Source organism: Phoca vitulina, unplaced genomic scaffold (genome assembly GCF_004348235.1).
Source record: "Phoca vitulina isolate PV1807 unplaced genomic scaffold, GSC_HSeal_1.0 scaffold11, whole genome shotgun sequence".
In the NCBI taxonomy this organism is placed as follows: domain Eukaryota; kingdom Metazoa; phylum Chordata; class Mammalia; order Carnivora; family Phocidae; genus Phoca; species Phoca vitulina.
Window position 1 is genome coordinate 7,760,111 of NW_022589714.1, and position 22,516 is coordinate 7,782,626.

General features: G+C 36.8%; 1 protein-coding gene and 1 pseudogene across 3 annotated transcripts in view; one reads left to right on the top strand and one right to left on the bottom strand.

Moving 5' to 3' along the window:
* The window catches only part of ME1 (malic enzyme 1), a 198,499-nt gene that overhangs the window by 137,173 nt on the left and 38,810 nt on the right, over positions 1 to 22,516 (top strand). For all 3 annotated transcript variants that reach the window (XM_032409359.1, XM_032409360.1, XM_032409361.1), the window contains exon 7: positions 12,998 to 13,107. In XM_032409359.1, the coding sequence (XP_032265250.1) occupies positions 12,998 to 13,107 (110 nt within the window). The remainder of the gene's footprint in view (positions 1 to 12,997; positions 13,108 to 22,516) is intronic.
* Positions 16,876 to 19,582, bottom strand: LOC116635431 (annotated as a pseudogene).

The following is a 22,516-nucleotide window of genomic DNA, read 5'->3' on the forward strand; positions in this document are numbered from 1 at the left end:
CAGCACATAAAAATGGAATGAACTAGTGCTTCATATGTCCATGTGAATATATCTAAGAATTACAGGATTGAGGGAAAAATTGCAAAAGGAAACAGTTCAATCCACTCACCCTGAGCTGTTGATAGTGGCTCTCCGATGTCATTTCATAAGAATGAGATACCATTCAACACCCATCAGATGCATATACAGTTTATTCATGTATATAAAGCTTAAGAACAATGTCAGGTTTGCTTTTGGGTAGCATACATTTGTAGTAAAAGTATAGCGTGTATGGGAATGATAAGCATCAAATTTAAGAGGATGGTTACCTGAGGGAAGTGGGATCAAGGAGGGGCAGAAGGGGTTTCAAGTGATGTGTGGTCCTGTTTTTGGTCTGAAATAAATACGGCATAGTGTCAGCATTTCACAAAATTGTGGAGGGAGCACACGGATGTTAGCTAATATTATTCTCTAATGCTTTTCTCTACGATTAAAATATTCTTTCAAATAGGTATTTAGTAGTGAAACAATAGGTGCATATCTAAAAGTTATTCACATGCAGGCATCCTATTTATAGATCCAAATAAAATAATACATTGCAGGAAACTATACCATTTCACTGAAATCCTTTGTTAAAAAGTTTTTTGAGGCAAAGCACACTTGAAAAAGAAGAACCAAGCCAGAGGTATCACAATCCCAGATTTCAGGAAATACTACAAAATGATAGTAATCAAAACAGTATGGTACTGGCACCAATACAGACACATAAATCAGAACAGAATAGGGAGCCCAGAAATGAACCCACACATGTATGGTCAGTTAATCTATGACAAAGGAGGCAAGAATATGCAATGGGGGAAGATAGTCTTTTTACTCAATAGTACTGGGAAAACTAGATCACTTTCTTACACCTTCCCCAAAATTAATTCAAAATGGATTAAAGACCCGGTGCCTGGGTGGCTCAGTTGGTTAAGCATCTGCCTTCGGCTCAGGTCATGATCTCAGGGTCCTGGGATCGAGCCCCATGTGGGCTCTGGGCTCCGTGCTCAGTGAGGAGTGTGCTTTTCTCTCTCCTTCTCCCCCTCTCCCAGCTTATGCATGCGCACACACGCATGCTCTCTTTCTCTCTCTCTAATAAATAAATAAAACCTTTTAAAAAATGGATTAAAGACCTAAATGTGAGACTTGATACCATAAAACTCCTAAAAGAAAACATAGGCTATAATCTCTTGGACATTGGCCTTAGCAGCATATGTCTCCTGAGGCAAGAGAAACAAAAGAAAAACTGTTGGACTACACCAAAATAATAATAAAAAAAATTTTTTTTTGTACAGCAAAGGAAACCATCTTCTAAACAAAATGGCAACCTACTGAATGGGAGGAGATATTTGCAAATGATATACTTGAGAAGGGGTTAATATCCAAAATATATAAAGAACTTATACAACTCAATGCCAAAAAAGCAAACAGTTCTATTAAAAAATGGGCAGAGACCTGAATAAACATTTTTTCAAAGAAGACCTACAGATGGCCAACAGACATATAGAAAGATGCTCAACATCACTCATCATCAGGGAAATGCAAATCAAAACCACAATGAGCTATCACCTCACACCTGTCAGGATGGCTCATATCAAAAAGACGAAATAAGTGAGAACAAAATTATCAGACTTTTATTTTCTCACTTTCACAAATCAGATTGGTAACAGAGTCAAATTTTTTCAAAAACTGAGTATTTTACATACAATTATGTGGACTGGGTTGTTAATTTGACCTCTGTTGAGTATATTTTTCCAGTTCTTTTTATAGATTTAGAATTGCCAAAGAAGTTCTTAGAAGGGTAGTGGAAAGACTGAGAATTTGACTTAAAAGATTCAGTTTATAAGTGAAAAGGCAGAACTGAAATCCTGGTAGTTAGGTTCTAAACCCATTGGATTATAAACTTCATTTTAAGGGTTCCTTTCAATAAGTATTATTTTAGGCACAGAAATTACTTGTCTTGGCTTATATTTCCCAGTGATACCAGAATAAAATTAGTAGTTTACAAATCTTAAATTATACTTCCACACACCCCTGTGGTAGTAAACTCGGTAAACTATCCAAAATTACCCTCCTAACACAAAGATATCTTTGTTAATCAGATTTTGGAAATATGTCAGTTTGTCAGAGACAGAGTTGCATTCTTAAAAATTTAGACTGAAATATAAGTGTACTTGTTAATTCAAAAAAGTATCATGGTCATTTAAAAATGGTTTAATGCAAAATGAAGTTAAAACAATTCTTAGCCCTAGATTATATTTTGTTCCTAAGAATTATTCAAAATTAAGTAGGGATTCTACAATAGAATTCTAATTTTAGTATGTTGGATTAAATCACTTCAACCAATTTATTAAGGTATTTTAAAGGAGAAACATTGACATGCAGGTAAATGTACCCATACAGTTGCCAAAAGAAATAGTTTTAAACCAGTTTGGGTTTAAAAGACCTTCAGTACCCCTGGAGCATATAATAGCTTAGTTCTTAAGGCCCCCAGGGAAGAAAAGAGCTTATTAATAAAGCAGGGAACATGATATTCTGGTATTTTTATTGGTATTAGGCAATAATACTCCCATAAGAAATACCACTAACATGGAATTATAAATAGGCATAACTTCAGGACATATTATTGGTAGGTGGCCTCTAGTTACAGAAGATGGTTAGTGTTCAAACTTTGACATTGGCCCTGATGATTGTGCCAAAAAGGCCAGATTTGTAATTTACATTGGATTTGTGCCTTTGGCTATTTCTAAATGTACAGTTCTCAGATTTGTCTTGAATAATATGATTATTAGATCTAAATCTATATTAGATGAATATAGATTTCTGTTACTCAGTGGCACAAGAATGTATATCATCTCTCAATGTTTTTATTTTAAGTAGTTACACATGCAGTCTTTCTTTCATTTTTACTTTGATTTTGAGGTTTCATTATAGAATAATGTGATGGATTTTTTTTTTAAAGCAAAGCTAAATCTGAATGAGTATTATCTCTTTCCAAAGTAATACCCTGGAACTCTGTAAATAATTACTGTTAATGTTCACAATACTTTTGGAATGCCTCTTTAAAAATTATCCTTAGAACCTATAGCAATTCTTTTAAATATCACAATGATGACATTTTAAGAAAAATCCTTTGAGGCTGATATTGATTCTTGGGAATAATAAGAATGAGGATATTGATCCAAGTTAGTATTTTTTTTTTTTTTTTAAGATTTTATTTATTTATTTGACAGAGAGAGAGAGAGCACAAGCAGGGGGAGTGGCAGGTAGAGGGAGAGGGAGAAGCAGGTTCCCTGCTGAGCAGAGAGCCCAACGTGGGGCTTGATCCCAGGACCCTGGGATCATGACCAGAGCCGAAGGCAGACGCTCAACTGACTGAGCCACCCAGGCGCCCCCCAAGTCAGTATTTGGATCTAGTTCTTATTTTACAAAATATTTGTTCAAATCCATTACCTACAAGATAGAACATTGAAACAGTCAACTGGTTATAGTAGATTTACTAGATTTTTAGTGGATTTTACTATCTGCTAGCATCCTAATACCAAGTATTTGACTTTTCTGTCTTTCTCTTAGGGGCAGTACTCACTGCTATGTCTGTTCCCATGATCTTGGGTGTTAATCAGCATTCCTGGGCATTACTTGTTGCTAAATGGTGTCTAAGGATCTTTCTAGTTTGAAAATCTTATGACTCTAATCACCTGCAGCAAAATAACATACAATTCTCTTGCTGCTCAAAACTTGATCCCTAGTGTTTTGTGGAAGTTGTTGGCTTTTAGAAATAAACAGTTTGATTTAGACTAAATTGAGAAGGAGACATAGACAGATTTAGTGATTCAAACTGCAGAAGTAAATGACATGATTGAGGTTGGGGATAAGGTATTTACTGAAACCTGCATTTGAGGAGACCTTTAATTCTCTATGTTAAATCTGCAGATGGAGTTTATAAAAACATTTTCTAAGTTTCTGTGAAGGCGTGCTGGCCAAGAGAAATGATGCAGGCTAGAAGTGGAAGGTCACAATGCAGTGGTATGCAGAAGCACAGATCGGTCCTTTGGAGCCAAAATTGCTCTGAGCATTTCAGCCTATATGGGTGCTGCCCTCAAACTGGAGAGACCGGGATGCAACCTGCCCCTTCCCAGATACCCAGCTCTCCACACGCCACCTTTGCAGTCCATTAGATGGCCTCTAGACATAATTCTTAGAAAATCTTGCTTCATGTTATCATTATAATTGGTTTCCTGTTAAAATGTAAATTGTTACAATGTAAAAGTAACATGTCATTTGTCTAGTTCCATGTACTCTTTCACATACTTGATGCTTTTCCATACTTCAAGCTTTGTGTTTCATGTCCACTGAACCAACACTCCCAACACACCCCTCCCTCTCAAACCTTTCCACTGTCTTGCTAATAAAAGGCTCCCTTATGTCCTCACTTCCTGACTGGATGTTCCCTTTCCCATCTTGCTTCATGGCAACATGGCTCCCATTTAAGACTTCCACTTTTCATGTAGTGCTTTCAAACAGTGATGCTTATTGGTCCACACAACATTTTAGGGTTGGGAGATGAGATCAGTGGCTTCTCTCCTCTGTCCCTTTCAGACTATCAGCCCTCCGTCCTTAGGTAACCCCCCTCCCCCACATGCTTTTTGAGGTTTATGTCAAGTAGCTTATCATCTGTGTATCTTCGCCCAGTTTCTTAACTACTCTCCCCCGTTCTTGCCCATTTTCAAAGTCTTGTTCTCAGCTCCCTTTAACTTTCATGTCAATGACCTTTCTTGTATGTTGGCCTTTCTCGTTCTTAAGATCTTCATTTCTAATGGCCTTTAGTGCTACATCACTTGAGATACACACTCATGGCCGTTATCATGGGCCTAATCTTCCCCTGCAGCTGTTCAGACTCTAAAATACCAAAGTCATACATCTTAATATCTCCTGACAACTTCCTTTGCTTACATATGTCTGTGGTTGCTCAAATGTGGCTTACCCAAAGCTGGACTCAAAATCGTCCTTATCAAACCTGCTTCTTCTCCTGAGGTTTCCTTTTTTTTTTTTTAAACATAATCCATCCTTTACCAAGTTGCCCAAGCTATAAACTTGGAATTCATTCTTGATTTCTTTTTTTCTCATCATCTGCTTCTCTACACTTGATCTTGTTACTCTGTGTCATGAATGTTTCTCAAATCCATCTATTTGTCCCTGCCCTCATTCTCGTTTCCAAGTGCAGGGCTGGGTTTTTGCAGTAGCCTCCTAAGTAAGCTTCCTGCTCTAGTCCTGCCCCTCTGGTATCCATTCTTCACCCTGATCACACACAGTGAGTCTAAAGTGGAAACTATCATGTCACACTCCGATTTAACGTCCCACTCTTAGGGTCAAGTATAAACCCCCTAATACCAGTGAGAGGCCCTGCATAATCTGGCCCTGTTTACCTCTCTAGCCTTAATTATTGTCTCTTTCCCTCTAAACACTGTGATTCAATCATGTTTAGTTTACTTCAGTTCCTGGAATATGATGCTGATTTATTTAACTCTCGCCTTTGAGTATGTTCTCTCTGCCTCCCAAATTCTTCCTCTTTCTCTTTAACTTGGCAAGTTCCTACTAATCCTTCAGGCTCTAGCTTCCTCTAGAAAGCCTCTCCTAATCCCCTTAATTCTAGATGGTGCCTTAAATTTCCTCTATTACAGCTCTTATCACACTGCATTGTAATCTCCTATTTACTGTATCCTCCACAAGATTATAAACTCTATGAGGGCAGGAATGTGTCAACAGCACTTAGGGTAATTCCTGACCCCTAGTTGGCATTTGGTATGTTACTTGATAAATGAATAAATAAGGGAAAGAAGGAAGGATAAGATTTCTTTTTGAGAATAGCAGAGATAAGGTTGGACAAGATCTCATCACATAGTACCTATTAAAATACCATGACAAAATTTTTTTTTTTTTTTTAAAGATTTTATTTATTTATTTGAAAGAGAGAGAGCACATGAGAGGGGGGAGGGTCAGAGGGAGAAGCAGACTCCCTGCTGAGCAGGGAGCCCGATGCGGGACTCGATCCTGGGTCTCCAGGATCATGACCTGAGCCGAAGGCAGTCGCTTAACCAACTGAGCCACCCAGGCGCCCGACAAAATTTTTTTTAGTATGTAAGTGATTGCAGCGGGAAAGAAAATAAAAGCAAGGAGACTAATCAGGAGATTGTAGTATTGTTGCAATCATGTGATCCAAAGAGCCTGACCTTGAATTGAGGCACTTAGAAGAGAAAGCATAACAATTAATATGAAAGAAGGAAGAATGCATAACAGAACTTGACCACTGGGATGTGAGGTGAAAGGCAAAATAGAAAATGCTCCTCCGGTTTCGTCTTGTTTCATTTCGCTTAGCATAATACCCTCTAGTTCCATCCACGTTGTTGCAAACAGCAAGATTTCATTTTTATTTTTTATTTCATTTATTTATTTTTTTTTGATGTCTGCAGGGGGAGAGAAACCATGAGACTCTTAATCTCAGGAAACAAACTGAGGGTTGCTGGAGTGGTGGGGGGTGGGAGGGATGGGGTGGCTGGGTGATGGACATTGGGGAGGGTATGTGCTATGGTGAGTGCTGTGAATTGTGTAAGACTGATGAATCACAGACCTGTACCCCTGAAACAAATAATACATTATGTTAATAAAAAAAAATTAAAAAAAAAAAGAAAATGCTTATAGTGCTTTGACATTGGTGGTGCCGATGATAGAAATAGGGAAAGTTTGGATAGTAAGTTTTGTAAGGAAAAAGTTTAGAATTTTTAGGAGCTTTATATATACATATTAAATTAAAACCGTAAAGGAAAAGAGTGTACTGATTTTGGAGGCAAGAAATAACTTTTAAAATGCTTTTCAGTAAAATATACTAAGTGGAAATTTAAGTTATAAATGCAGCTTTGGAATTTGTTGAATTTTAAGGAACTCACAATCTCACAAACTGCTATTTTTTTGGGGGAAGCAGTTGACACCTATACAAAATGACTCAGTTTTGTTTGTGATTCTTGGTTGTCCTTGATATAAAAGAGTTGTAATTTTTTTTTTTGATGCTATAGAAAATTTTACAGAAATCCATTACAAAGAATGGTTGACAATATATAAAAACATTATCTTAAATATTTATTTCTCATTTAAAGAAAAAAAGATCCACAATGTAACATTTCTCTGTCCTTTTTACTGGCATTTTGACAACAGAGAGTTGGAGCTTCTTTGAAAGATCAGCAACAGAGATAGAGATTTAGAAGTCATTTGTCTGAAGATGACGGATGAATGAATCCCTAAGAATCAGTGAACTTGATAAGGAGAAGATTGTAGAGGGAAAAGAATGAACGAATAGATGATTACTGCTGAATCTTTATCATCTCCACACTCATGGAGAATAATTAAGAGGTGTCGCCAAAATATAATAGATGGGGTGATAAGAAAAATGAGAGGAATATCTAAATGTTACACAATGATACAAAAGTAAGGTAGTAGGAAGTAGAGCCCTAGTACAGTGAGCTAACACGGGAGTGAACAATTTTCTGTTCTTAGTTCTTACCTACAAGGAAGAATTACACTTGGGTGGTTCTTGGCCAGAGGGAACCTCAGTGAACTTCAAATTACTTATCCTAGAATTCTAGAATATTCATAATCTGAAACTTGGCAACCAGTACTGATCTTCTAAAGTTCCTCAAACTAACATCCTCCATGTCCTCCAGCACAAACTTTGAGGCCTCTGTGATTTTATTCCCCTCCCGGCTCTTTTCCTCATTTGAATCCTAGCCAAGGGCCCAGCTGAAGCCTCCTCTAATTAATGTTGTCTTCCCTAAGTCCCATAGTGGTCTCTTTTATACTCCTGATTTTCCTTTTAACCTGAACCTTTAAATTTTTGCTTATATCCTTTGTCTTCCCAGTGAGACTGTAAGCATTTTAAGTACCAGATCCGTGTGTCCTGTTGCTGCTTAATTCTTTGAGCACCCTCAGACCTCAATTACATTATTAAAAATGAGTAATTTGTAACAAATTATCTTTGAGGTACCCATCAGAACTAAAGTGCTCTAGATCTTAACTACTACACAGTGCCATGTATGCAATAAATCCTAAAAGAACAACATTTACTGTATCTCTTGGGGAAAATCAAAATGTGTTTGGTTGACCTGGTTACAGTGAATTCTTAATAGTTTATAATCAAAGAAAGACTAATTGTTTTCACCAATATCTGTTTATATACTTTCTATAATGATAATACCTAGATTATTGAATACATACAAATGCTGTCTTGCTAGTTTTATAAAACGATAACTCCTTTATTTTATCACTGCAGTCCTTTTATTTGTAAATATACTGTTCACTTCGTTGACTTGATCATGACATTGGTGCTCTGTGGGAGCCGGTATATATAGTAGTTAAAACCCTGGGCCCTGCGGTTCAGTCCAGACCCTACCACTTATTAGCAGTAGTGCACTCAGCTATGGCCCTTAATCTCTCTGAGCTTAAGTTTCTTCATCTGTAAAATGGGTAATAACTACCTTCTTCTTTGGGTTGATGAGAGAATTTAAATGACATAATCCATGTAAAGAGTGGAGCACAATGCGTGGCACTCACTGAGTGCTAGATGTGGTGATTAGTCACTATAATGAGGTTTTCTGTGATTTAACAATGCCACAAGAGAAAATTTGCAGTTTTCACAGGTTAATTTTATGGGTGGTATTTCTGTTAACTTTTAAAACCATTTACACCCACTATTTTATGTGATATTTTGATCATAAAATAGTAGGTTCTTTTCATAGTTATGTAGAATTGAATTGGCTAACTTCCTTGTGTTCCTCTACTTATAATTTCATAGTGACAAGGTTGGTTCAACGTGAAACAAAATATCTCCTACATGGTTTTCTTTTATTATATGATGCAGGATGCTGTATCACAAAATGAATCCAGGATGCCTCTCTCTAAATCTTTAAGAGTCAAATCAGAGTTAACTACCAGGTAGAGAAAAGTCACGAAATTAAAAAAGGTACACAATATTCTTCAGGGGATAAATCTAAAATAAACTTTTGTAAATGATAAAGTATCTAGTGTAGCATTTTACTCCCTATGGCTGGCTCTTCCTAGATTTTACTTAGAAAATATTATAAAACTGTAGCCTGACCACATTGTGTCCTAAACACTGAAGGCAAACCATAATGTGGGGATTTCATTTTAACCGCAGAGAAATTGTAACAAGTCCAAACCCGCAGGACCCAAGTAAGTAGTAGATCCGGGAATAGAACTGAGAAGGCTCTGATTCGTCTTCACGTACTGAAACCACAGGTTCTGCTGCTTCTGAACATAATGACAGATCGTCTAGTGTTGCTAGACCATCAGTACATGACCCATCAGGAGCAAACTGTATGAGGACACCGTCTAAAAGCGTGCAGCCTTTACTTTCTAAAGGCCTGTGTGGAAACCAGAGAAGTAGGGAAGGAGCCATTACAAGCACCAGATGATTATCGACTGATATTTGTGTTTGGGGTAATCAGTTGCTACCACAAAGTTTGCTTCTTTGCTAAGGTTGTAAAAGAAAAGTAGTAATTTCTAACCAGAGAAACGCTTTTTTGCCCATTCTTAAAAACATTTTAGTGATTTTTAATAAAGCTAGCTAAAGAGTTTACTAGAATGGCATCATATATATAAGGAGCATAAAAATGTTATGTTCCTTTCAAGATTTGACCTTACTCCCACATTTTACTTTTAAATTTTTGCCCCTTTTGCCTTTAGTTGATTTCCAGAGCCCTGAAATGGTTGTTTTGAAGGATTTGTTCTGCTCTACTGTTGCTGTTTGGGGAAAAATCTTCCCAGCTTCCTCACTCTGTCAGGCCTGTTCTCCCTTAATATTTTATAGGGATAAAAATTCCTTGTTATTATATTTTACTGTTTTATTTTATCATAGACTTTTTGCAGGATTATTTTCTTTCTTCCTGAAATATACCCTTGAAAAATTCCTTTAGTTGAAGTCTTTTGGTTTTTATTTATCTGAAGATGTCTTTGTTTCAACCCTACTTTAAAAAAAACATTCTTTATTTTCACTTTTTTTATTGAAGTATAGTTGAATCACAACCTTACTCTTGAAGAATAGCTTTGGTAGACATGCTATTCTAAGATGACAATTATTTTCTGTTAGGCCTTTGAAGATACCCACTGTCTATTGCTTCTGTTGTTGCTATTAAGTAAAAAATATTTTGTGATTATAGGGCACTCGTGTCAGTCTTCGCACACTGAGAACTTATATTAATCACTTAATTCTGATAACAAACTTATGATAATATGCCATTATTATTCTCATTTATTCTAGTGGAGACATAGAAGCACAGGACAGTTAAGAATACAGAATAAGTGAGGACAGGATTACACCCCAGGAGCTCTGACTCTAAAGCCTGTGTTTTAAACCAATGCCACAGCCAAGTGAATACATAAAGAGAAAGATGAGAGATAAATATTACTAAGTATTAAAGATATTTAAAAACTGTAGTGGGTGCCTGGGTGGCTCAATTGGTAAACGACTGCCTTCAGCTTGGGTCATGGTCCCGGGATCCCGGGATGGAGTCCCACATCGGGCTCCCTGCTCGGTGGGGAGTCTGCTTCTCCCTCTGACCTTACCCCCTCTTGTGCTCTCTCTCTCTCTCAAATAAATAAATAAAATAAAATCCTTAAAAAAAACTGTAGTAATGAAAACAGGCTTTTTTTTTTTTTCTAGATAAAGAGATCAGTACACTAATGATTACCATTGAACTATTATTACAAGGCAGCATCAATATGCTGTGCCTGTTTTCTCATATGTAAGATAATACTACTATCTGCATCATAGAGTGATTGTAAAGAATAAACAAGTGTATACAGACACATGCATATTAGGAGTGAAAAAATATTTGTTGCCACTAGCAATAGTAGAATAAAAGAGGAAAAGCACAGAAACCAACCTTACTATATAACAGAATATAGTATCTGGTTACAGGTGATGAGAGGAAATGGTAGACTAGTGCTGGCATAGTTGGGTGAATTGTCTTTTTTTCTTGAAATTCTATTCCCTAGACATCTGGGATGTCATACTTTTCTGTGCCTTCTCCTAAACATGTGATAATTTCTTCTTTCGCCTTGGTAGCATCCTCAGCTCTTAAACATTGGTGTTTCCTATTACTCTGTCCTTGGCTACTGTATATAGATGTGTGTGCATCCTAATAGAGTCTCACGGTTTTAATTACCAATTGTATATACTGACTTGTAAATATATAAAACAGAAATTTTTATTATCTTTAAAAAAAAAACTACCTCAAAATAGTAAAAAAAAAAAAAAAATAATACCAGATATAGAAATTATTTCCTAAATTGATGATATCACTAGAAGTTTTCGATTAATATTTAAGTAAACGTTTGTGGAGAAGACTGTAATAAGCATACCATCAAGGACAGCAACTATAAATAAAAAGATAGATCTGACTACATAAAAATGTAAAATTCCTGGGGCACCTGAGTGGCTCAGTCGTTGGGCATCTGCCTTTGGCTCAGGTCATGATCCCGGGGTCCTGGGATCGGGCCCCACGTCGGGCTCCCTGCTCAACGGGAAGCCTGCTTCTCCCTCTCCCACTCCCCCTGCTTGTGTTCCTGCTCTCGCTGTCTCTCTCTGTCAACTAAATAAATAAAATCTTTAAAAAAAATTTAAAATTCCTTTTGTAAAACCAAGCAGGAACAGTGTACATGATTAATGGCGCAGTATACTAGAGTAGGGAAACCATATGCACATGTAGGAGACAAGTGAAGAAAGCAAGATTTAAAAGGATTGGGAAACATTAGGAGTAACCACTGGGTATACTGGAAGTGAAAGCTGACCCAGAACAAATAAGAGGAATCACACATAGAGTAGCAGTGGGAGTCTAGCCCAGGGTAGAGACCATAAATTGGTAATAGCAAGGATGTTCATGGCTATATGGCTTTCTCTGGCAACGCTTAGAATCTTGGGTTATCAGTAATGTTAATTTCTTTTGCCTTGGATAGGTTAGGTAGGTGGATGATCATACGAATAAAGGGTCAGACAAGGAAGCTGTTCATATCAGAAATAAAAATCTGTCCAATATACTTCAAAAGCTCAAAGACCTACAGTGTTTAGCCATTGCTATAGAATAAAAACCAGAACCCTAGGATTGAATTTTAGGGTTTCCAATATAAAATTCTGACTTTTTCTTTTAGTACACCCTCACATGTATCACCACATGACAGCCAGATAGGGCTTCTTGCTATTTTTTGAAAAATGTTTTCTCTTTGAGTTTTCACCTCAATTGTGTTGCTTCTAGTATTTACCTGGCTTGTAAAAACCTATATCTCTATTTTTGAAATCATAGCTGTTCCTTAAAACTCAGTTCATTTAGGGCGCCTGGGTGGCTCAGTTGGTTAAGGGACTGCCTTCGGCTCAGGTCATGATCCTGGAGTCCCAGGATCGAGTCCCACATCGGGCTCCCTGCTCAGCGGGGAGTCTGCTTCTCCCTCTGACCCTCCCCCGTCTCATGCTCTCTCTATCTCATTCTCTCTCTCAAATAAATAAATAAAATCTTTAAAAAAAAAAAAAAAAAACTCAGTTCATTTATTACCTGGCCTGTGACCCCAGCCAGAAGTGGTATCTGTCCTCTCAACATCTATAATTCCTTGTTTATACCACTTTTACATTACTTTTCATTTATTTCAAAATACTTTGTTTATACTAAATTTTAAATTATTTGATGGTAGGGACTGTATTTTTGTCATTTTTTTATTTCACAGTGCCAACACAATGCTTTTCCTATAGTAAGTATACAGTGAATATTTTCTGAAGGACATTGTATTACGTATTTATACTAAGTAGCAAGATAGGACCTTTAGAAGAAAATGTTTTGTCTTTTCTATAGGCTAATTTTAAAGGTTTATTTTTGTATGTTATTTCACAGACCTCTTCTCATGTGAATGTTTTGTCTTATAGGTATGGGATGAATTGCCTTATTCAGTTTGAAGATTTTGCCAATATAAATGCCTTTCGTCTCCTGAAGAAATATCAAAACCAGTATTGCACATTCAATGATGATATTCAAGGTAAGCTGGATGGGGAGGGAAGTGAAGATACAAGACAGGAGGGCCCAGATACTCCCATGAAGTTAAAGAATAGATACAATGGGAACAATTGAATAAACTGGAAAGGTGGGAGATTGTAGACCATGAGTGAGGTATTCTAATATAGTATTTCCATGAAGGATTAGATCTGAGTGATGGTAAGCACCAGCATGGAACTTTGGAGGGAGACAGCCAAAGTAAAATAAGATGAATGCTATTGGAAATGAGGTGGTCAAAGAAAAGCTTAAATGTAAGATGAGGATGATAATGTTTCTCTATCCATAGTTCGTTACTGAGAACAAATATTCATTTGTACTTTATGAACTAAAATGTACTTTACAAATATAATTTTTAAAATTCACTATGCTTAAAATCTATGGTGTGACATAGCTAGATAAATGTGTTTAAAAATGATGAGTCTCTGTACCTTTTGGGGCACACTAAAGTAATGGGTTGAATCTTTCTTTTCCCCAGATCCTTTGTGATGTTAATCACATTGTTACTTTAGTGCCATGTTCATGACAAAGACGCTTTACATTATTTCAACTTTGTTTTCTTCCTGTTTTATTAATTTTGTTTTTGGGAATTTATTCATGAGAAGTGAATATTTGGAGGATTTCAGAAGGGAAGAAAAGAGTCTAATTTTACACAGCTATAGCCCTAACTTGAAGATACATGTATAATGATAACGTGCCTTCGATGCTGCAAACAGATTTTGTAGACTAGTGTCTGAGTCACTTACCAGTCCATTTTGCAGTGGTCTCTAAAATACATTAGGGGCGCCTGGTTGGGTCAGTTGGTGTAGAGCATGTGACTCTTGATCTTGGGGTTGTGAGTTCGAGCCCTATGTTGGGTGTAGAGATTACTAAAAAATAAAATAGCCACATAAACTATTAAACAAGCTGTCCTTTCTTTAATATTCTTATCTTTTGATTTTGTGGGTCCCACAGAAATGTCCATGCAGAAGTTAAAAGACTAATATACATACTTTTGAACCATTATGCAGAATTAATAGGCATCAGAGTTCAGTTTAAGACAAAGAATGCTAAATTCAAGTCATCAAACAAAATGAACATTTTGGAATTAGGGTCAGAACTCCTATCAACTAGGATTAAGAATTTAGAGGTCAAGGCCTGGGCTGCATCAGAATAAAGTCAGGAGCACAGAAAATCTGGGGCAGATGCTAAGCCAAGGCCAAGAGCACTACATGTGGAGTTGCCTTGGAGGCTCCACTGCAGAATATTCCCTCCTGCACCCAGCGGGTCACCACAGTGGAGGCATTAAATAATTAATTTTTCACCCCAGCTAATCTGTCCTAAAATACCATCTGCATATTTACGTATTTACACATAGGAATTTAAGAGTATTACTGCCTTAGCCAACAAAAAGACAGATTTGAGAAAAATGGGCCCAATCTCTGACTAGAGAAAACTTTTGGCAAGTTAGTGGGTTTCTGATTAGAAATGACCAAACTATTTTGTGCATTTCTCCATACCAAAATAGTGTCCCTAGTGACACTTTTTCCCCATATGTTTCTATTTTACCTTTTTAACCTTATGTTTTTTGCCATTTTGCTCACAATGTAATACTTTCCCCACTGTGGGCATAGAAATTGCATTCCAGTGCCAAGGAAAATAATTATGTAGCTATTACAGCCTCACCATGTAAATAAATGTTTCACACTGAACCCTTGGGAGAACTTTTTTTTTTTTTTTAACAGATATGTTATTTAAAGATAGTTTATGAAAAGTATTTGATTTTAAAAATACTTAAAATTCTGTATTAGTGATCTAAAATAATTTTAAATGATAGAGATTTTGGTCTTGGATAGAGATTTAGACTTTAATGCATTCTAGCTATAAATTATTTTTAACCGGGAAAGTGTGCTGGTTAAATCTATTAAGAAATTGGACATTTAATAATATAATCAGGAGACCATCAGAATTCAGCAAATTCAGATCAAAATAATAAGGTCTCATCCTCTGGTCATTTAAAATCATTATAAAAAGAGTTGTTCTCATAATGGCCTCTCTGGAATGGCTATTCTCTACCATGACATTGTAAATATTTTATGTAGAAGTGTTAGCCATAATAAACTAGTTTGATTATTAAGATTATTTATTTATTTATTTATTTATTTATTTATTTATTTATTTTAAAGATTTTATTTATTTCTTTGACAGAGAGAGAGAGTACAAGTAGGCAGAGTGGCAGGCAGAGGGAGAGGGAGAAGCAGGCTCTTTGATGAGCAGGGAGCCCGATGCAGGGCTTGATCCCAGGACCCTGGGATGATTATTAAGATTTTTTAAAAAATAAGGTAAATATAGCCTAATCTTATACTAAATGCTTTGATAATTGAAAAGATCAAAATCAGACATGGTAGAACAGACTTTTCACAAAACAAGGGAGACCACTGGCCAGAAAACAGTTTAATAGCTTCAGAATTTAATGCCACTAAGTTTTAAAAAATGTATAAAACAGCAAATGAGAAACTGATCTTCTCTATCAAGCTGGCAAAAATTTTTATTATAATCCCAGTGTTAACAATGCTGTAAGAAGATATGCACCCTTATATATCTATGGAAATATAAACTGGTGCAACTCTTGGGGAGGCAGTGTGTGTCAAAAACCTTAAAAGTCTACAGCTCTTTGATCCAACAATTCTCTTTTTAGAAATTTACCTGAGCAAATAAAGGTGTGTAAAGAAAATGTACAAGGGTATTTATTTGTTTATTTTAAATATGTATTTATTTTTTTAATTGAGATATAACTGACATAGAACATTGTATTAGTTTTAGGTGTCCAACATAATGATTTAATATATGTATATATTGCAAAATGATTACCATAATAAGTTAACATCCATCATCACCACGTATGGTTACAATTTTTTTTCTTGTGATGAGAACTTTTAAAATGTACTCTTAGCAACTTTCAAATGTACAATACAGTGTTGTTAACTATAGTCACCATGCTGTACATTACATCTGCAGGACTTACTTAGAAGTTTGTACCTTTTGACAACCTTAATGCCTTTTCCCACCCCCCCAGCCCCCAATGTCAAGTAATCACCAATCTGTTCTCTATATCTATGAGTTTGTTTTTTGGGGTTTTTGGTTTTCTTTTTAGATTCCACATATAAGTGAGCTCATACAGTATTTGTCTTTCTCCATCTGACTTATTTCACTTAGCATAATACCCTCAAGATCCATTCCTGTTGTCGCAAATATTAGGATTTCCTTCTGCTGAATAATATTCCATTGTGTATGTGCCTGTCTGTGTAATGTATCACATTTTCTTTATTCTTCCATCCATTGATGGACATTTACATTGTTTCCATGTCTTGGCAATTGTAAATAATACTGCAGTGAACATGAGGGTGCAGATATCTTTTCAAGATAGTGATTTCATTTCCTTTAGATACCCAGAAGAGAGATTGCTGGATCATATGGTAGTTTTATTTTTAATTTTTTGAAGAATCTCCATACTTTTTTTTCATAGTGGCTGTAGCAGTTTACTTTTCCCCTAGCAGTGCACCAGGGTTCTCTTTTCTCCACATCCTTGCCAACACTTGTTACTTCTTGTCTCAGGTAATAGCCATTCTAACAGACACAAGGTGATACCTCTTGTGGATTTGATTTGCATTTCCCTGATGAGTGATGCTGAAAGCCTTTTCATGTACCTGTTGGCCATTTATATATCTTCTTTGGAGAAATGTCTGTTTAGATAAGGATATTTACTGTTATTAACATTATTGTTAACATTATTTATTGTTAACATTATTATTGAGTGTTATTTTTTCAATTAATTATACTCTGATCACAAATGATCTTTTTTAAAGCGTGCATATTCTTGTGATTCAAAACAAATATTTCAAAAGAATGATATACCTAATAAAAATTGACATGAGTGTTTTATTTTAAATTATTATAATAAAAACAAAGACATTTAGAAGGTACTTGTCTCATTGTAGAAAATATAGGCTTTAAGCCTTAAAAATAACTTTCCAAACTCATTGCCAGAATTAAAATTTCACATCACGAAAATGTTAATAACAAATCTTAACACACTAGAGTTGAACAATAAATAAAACCCTAATTATTTTTTTTACCAAAAAATCATGAACTAATGAATAACAATAGAAAGTTAACATTAATTTCAAAAGAAAAGACACATCCAAAAAAATAGTAAAGATGGTTTGTAAAGGCAGCATTATATTTGTTCTGTTCTTGATCAATTGAATGCAGTAAATTATTCTGGAGGAGCCTAAACTATGGCCGTAATAGTTGTAAAGCAGTGCTGATATGAAGCCCCCCCCCAGTAGTGTTTTGTTCCTGATGTAGGTGGCTCACAGAAGTGTCCCAAGCTTCTGCATTCCCATACACAGTTTTCACTTTGTGAAGTCATGGGCCATCTCGGTGCCCTCAGGGCCTTGACCTTCTCTCTGGAGGTGGCACATACGTGGTAATGCAGCTCCCCACAGCACTGGGGCCAGTAAAAGGCTGCACATGGTCACACTGAGGTTTAGGAGGTGCGCCTCTGAGAAACGATGCCTGCTCTGTGTGCTTTGCCCCCAAGATGGAAGAGAACCTGCTCCCTTGGGCCCCCGCAGCCACGATCCACTTGACATCCACGCTGGTCTTTAGCAGGAGGAGACAAGAACCAGAGATGCCAGAGCAAACTTCATGATCACCACCGACAAAGTAGGGACCATCAGGATGGTGAGCTCCTACACCACAAAAGTGGGAAACAGGTGAAGACCTACATATGGATGCCAAGAAAATGATAACCAAGAAGTCACAAAGAGGCTTAATTTAAGACAGGATCTCCTCGGTAACCATGTGGCCTTGGGAAGAGATGAGCCCAGCTCCATGGAGACATCCAACAGCTCCATGACTATTAACATTAAAAAGATGAAAGCAGAGATTCCTAAGATACGAATTTTTTTTATTCCCTTTGCTTTACATACACAGCTTTAGACAATATGGTCCTATGAGGTAAATCTTTATAATAATTTTATAGAAGAAAAGCAGCATATGTGGAGAAAAGAATCTGACCAACAAGCCAGTATTCACAGGACAGCCATGACAATACTGAAATCAGTACTGGCCCCTGCTTGGATAAGTGTCGGCAGGCCAGCCATGACTAGGAAGCCCAGCAGCACATTCTGCACTTGGAGCATTTCATGCAGCATGGTCAGGGCTACTTTTGCACCCCAGGCACTACCCATGATGGACACGAAGGGTATGCTCGATAAGGACAAGCAAGTAGAAATAAAGATGCTCTGAGTGGGTCTGATCTGTAAGAGGTGTCCCCAGAATAAGCCAAATACAATCACTAGTCATGTCATATGACACAGTCCTGGTAGGGCAATCTTCCCTACCTTTTAGCTCTGCTAGGGAAAATTCTAAGCCAGTAAGAAAAAGAGTAAAGAACCCCAAATTCTCCTAATGTCTCCACTTGTACTATAAACTTAATCCTATTTATTCCTGGAGTTCCCAAGTGTACCACAAATAGTGTAATGAAACATTGTAGGCGGTCCTGTTGCGAACAGCCGGCTACAAGTAAAGACAACATTCCTGTGGTAACTGTGTTCTTTGTGAAGTGGTGCAATGCAGCTGGGGTTGTTGCCTCTCTGGGGTTGTTCTGGGAGTCAGTCAGCACGCTAAGACCCACATCATACTCCATTTCTCATTTTGTGCGATTTTGCTTGGAGTTGGACTCTACCTCCACCCACCCTCAGAGCTGCCTCAAAATTGACCCCTTCTTTGACCGAAGGATCAAAGAAGGTATTGTCATCGAAAGTGTATTCTTCCATATCTTCCTCAGAGCAATATGCTGCCTTTCTCCCATCTTCAAGAATATCATCAAGCATGGATAAACTTTTGTTTTGATGTGTATTTTTGAGAGCTTCCCCTTGGTGTTTTCCTGCTGCCGGAAGTCCCACACATTCTGTCTTTTCCTTTATTGTAGTCTTGCACAAGGCCTCCAGGTGCTGCATGCTGCTCTCCTTCTTGCTCACATCTTCATAATCTCCCTGCAGGGCTCTCTGGAGGCCATAGATAGCCTGGAAGACTGTGCATTTTCACTTCCATTCAGCTCTTTTTGGAAAATTTCAAATGTGTGCACCTGGAACATTGTTTCTTCATCCCACAGGCCAGCATCTTTTTCCACTTCTCTGATTGCCCTTTTCAGTTGGTAAAGAACCATAGTCTTCTAGCAAAGACGCCCAGAGGGCTTTCTGCAACTATGGAGGACCCACTGCTTCCTCTGAGTTCTAACTGCCCCTCTGCCTCATCAAGCTGTAACTTGATGACGTGTTCTGATACCTCTTCTGGTTCCACAGCATCCACTAGCACATGAAGCATTAGAAGCAACATCCAGAAGTCATTTTTTCTAATCCCTTCATGATCCAATTTTAGAGGATAGGGCAAGACTGTCCAAAGATTTCTCCTAAGCTGAGCTTGCATTTTATTTATTTTTATTTATTTTTTAAGATTTTATTTATTTATTGGACAGAGAGAGACACAGCAAGAGAGGGAACACAAGCAGGGGGAGTGGGAGAGGGAGAAGCAGGCTTCCCGCCGAGCAGGGAGCCCGATGCGGGGCCTGATCCCAGGACCCTGGGATCATGACCTGAGCTGAAGGCAGATGCTTAACGACTGAGCCACCCAAGGCACTCCTGAGCTTGCATTTTAGAGACCCATTTTCAGCTGATACCAAATGGGGCACCTGACGCCACACACAAGGAATTCTGGAGCAAGCAGTGTGAGTATGGCAGGAGCAGAGCCAATGAGTCCAGCATCAGTTACTTAGCTTCTTTGGAGCCTGGCCCAACCACAGCACGTCCTGAGTCTGGGTCAAACCTTCCTATATCCCTTTCCAGGTGGCAGGTGACAGGGCTGCCCCCCAGGGCAGGGGAAGGAGATTGGGTTAGGTTCGAGGATGGCCCTCGTTACCCATTGCCATCTCTGGAATGCAGTCTCTATTGTAATGTTATTTTTAATAGCAAAAAATGAGAACCCCTCTAATTATCCAAAAATAGACATTAAATAAATTATGACTTATATTATGGAATATTATAACTATACAAAATACTTTAAAATACGTTATTGACATGGTTACGGTAGTCATAAGATATTTTTAAGTGACAGAAAGTATGTTAAAATAGTAGGCGTGGCATGAGATATTTTTTTACAAATTAAAATTTTCTTTAGTTTGCATATATCAGATATAGAGAACAGTTGTAAGAATATTCATCAGAATGTTGTAAATGATTCGACCTAGGCAGTCGGATTATAGGTGATTATTTTCATCTTTGTCCATCTGGATTTTAACTGTTTAATGCATTTGTTACAATGGGCATGTACTTATGAATAAATTTTTCAAGTGTAAAAAGACAGCACTTTTTACTGAGTTGTTGAGCCATAACACAAAAATATGTAATCTTTTGTTACTTAGTACCAAAAACCTATTGCTTTGATTAGTGTTCTTTTCAAAGTGGTACTGTTACTAGTTAATGTTGTAATTTGGTATTTGCTGTCATCTCTTAGAAGAGACACTTTTCATGTCACCACTTAATCGATACCAGTTATATGAAGGAATATTAGATATAACTGTATCATACAAGATAAGTTATACAGAGAAAAAAGGAAAATAGTATTCTGATGACACTCCTTCCTCTTATTTGTAGATTCTAGGTTAATACTCTGTTGATTTAACATTAATATTCCAAAGGACTTTATTTTATATGTAGATGCCATAATTACATTTCCCTGCATTTCCGCTAAGATGTCTTTATCTTAAGAAGACAAAAAAGTGTGTAGACTATTTTGCTATATTAGAATTTGTCAAATACTTATCCAAAAAAAAAAAAAAAGAGGCACATGAATTAGAATGCAGGACTATTTTGTCAAATATTCTTTTTACAAGAGAATTTAATTGAGCAGAATTTTTCAAACATGACTTTGCTTTCCTAATAGTGAAACCAGACCAATTAGGAAAAGCTCATTAGTTAATGGCACATGAGGATTATAATTGATTACATATCAGTCTCCTTTGCTAATTATACATAGTAATTCTAATCAGATTTAACAAATTACTGCATTAGTAAACGTCATCCTTTGATCAGTGTTAAATATTAAGTACTCTAAAAGTCATAGTACAGACATAAACTTCAGCCTATCTTTGCGTAACTAAAACTTTAGTTTTCAATCTCAAAACAAAAATCACTTTGGAACAATTTATTGTGAAACTTGCATTTTTGTGAAATATTGTCTTGCCGTGGGGTGCCTGGGTGGCTCAGTTGCATTTACTCCCTTGACTGTAGTGAAATTTAAATCAAAGTAGTACCAGGAAGTAGGACTAGGACATGTGCAAGAATCATGTTCAATTAATTTTTTGGTAGTGCTAAAAGTATCTTTTTGATTTTTATTAACTAATTCTATGAAGAGAAGTTTATGTCCTCATGAGATGTTATGGAATATACTTTTAAATAGAAGGCTCTGCCATCCAATGTAGACAGAGGTTTATTTTCTCTTATTTGAGGTAATATGTACAAACTTAAAACATCTTGGCTTTTAATACAGAATGATCCAGCATAACCATAAAAAGATGTCACCACATTATAGTTTGGATCTCCTGAAATTTTTATTCTATCTGTTCGTAAATGCCCAGGTCCATTTAAAATCAAAATGATAATACAAACACAGTGATTGCTGATAATATTTCAACTTTGATTCTTCAGCTGGTTAAATCTTGTGGTTCTGGTAGAATCTATAGAGACCCTTAAAATGATAGAATCTCAGGGTTGGAAGGGAGCTTAGAGTCCCTCAAATCCAAACTTTGGGCCAGTTTACTTCAAAAAGCCTGAGATTGAGATAGCTTGAGCTACTGTTAGTGAATAACTACTTATCTAGTGACTGGATACTTAACACCTCTCTAAAATTCTCTTTTTTTCTATTTAACAGCTCTGTGAGTCTGTCTTGATGTAAGAAACAAACCATTCTGATACCGTTGTGTTGTCTTTTCTACATAGATCGCTGTAGTTTTACATAGGCTCTCATTTTATTGTATTTATTATTATTTTTTTGAGTATAGTTGTCACACAATGTTATGTGAGTGTCAGGTGTACAACCTAGTGATTCAATAACTCTATATGTTATGCTGTGCTCACCACAAGTGTAGCTGCCATCTGTCACCATACACTATTACGTTACCATTGACTATATTTCTTACGCTATGCCTTTTATCCCTGTGACTTGTTCATTCTGTAACTGGAAGCCTGTATCTCCTACTGCCCTTCCCCCATTTTGCCCATCCTCCCTCTCTGGCAACCATCAGTTTGTTCATTCTCTGTATTTATAGATCTGACTCTGCTTTTTGTTTATTT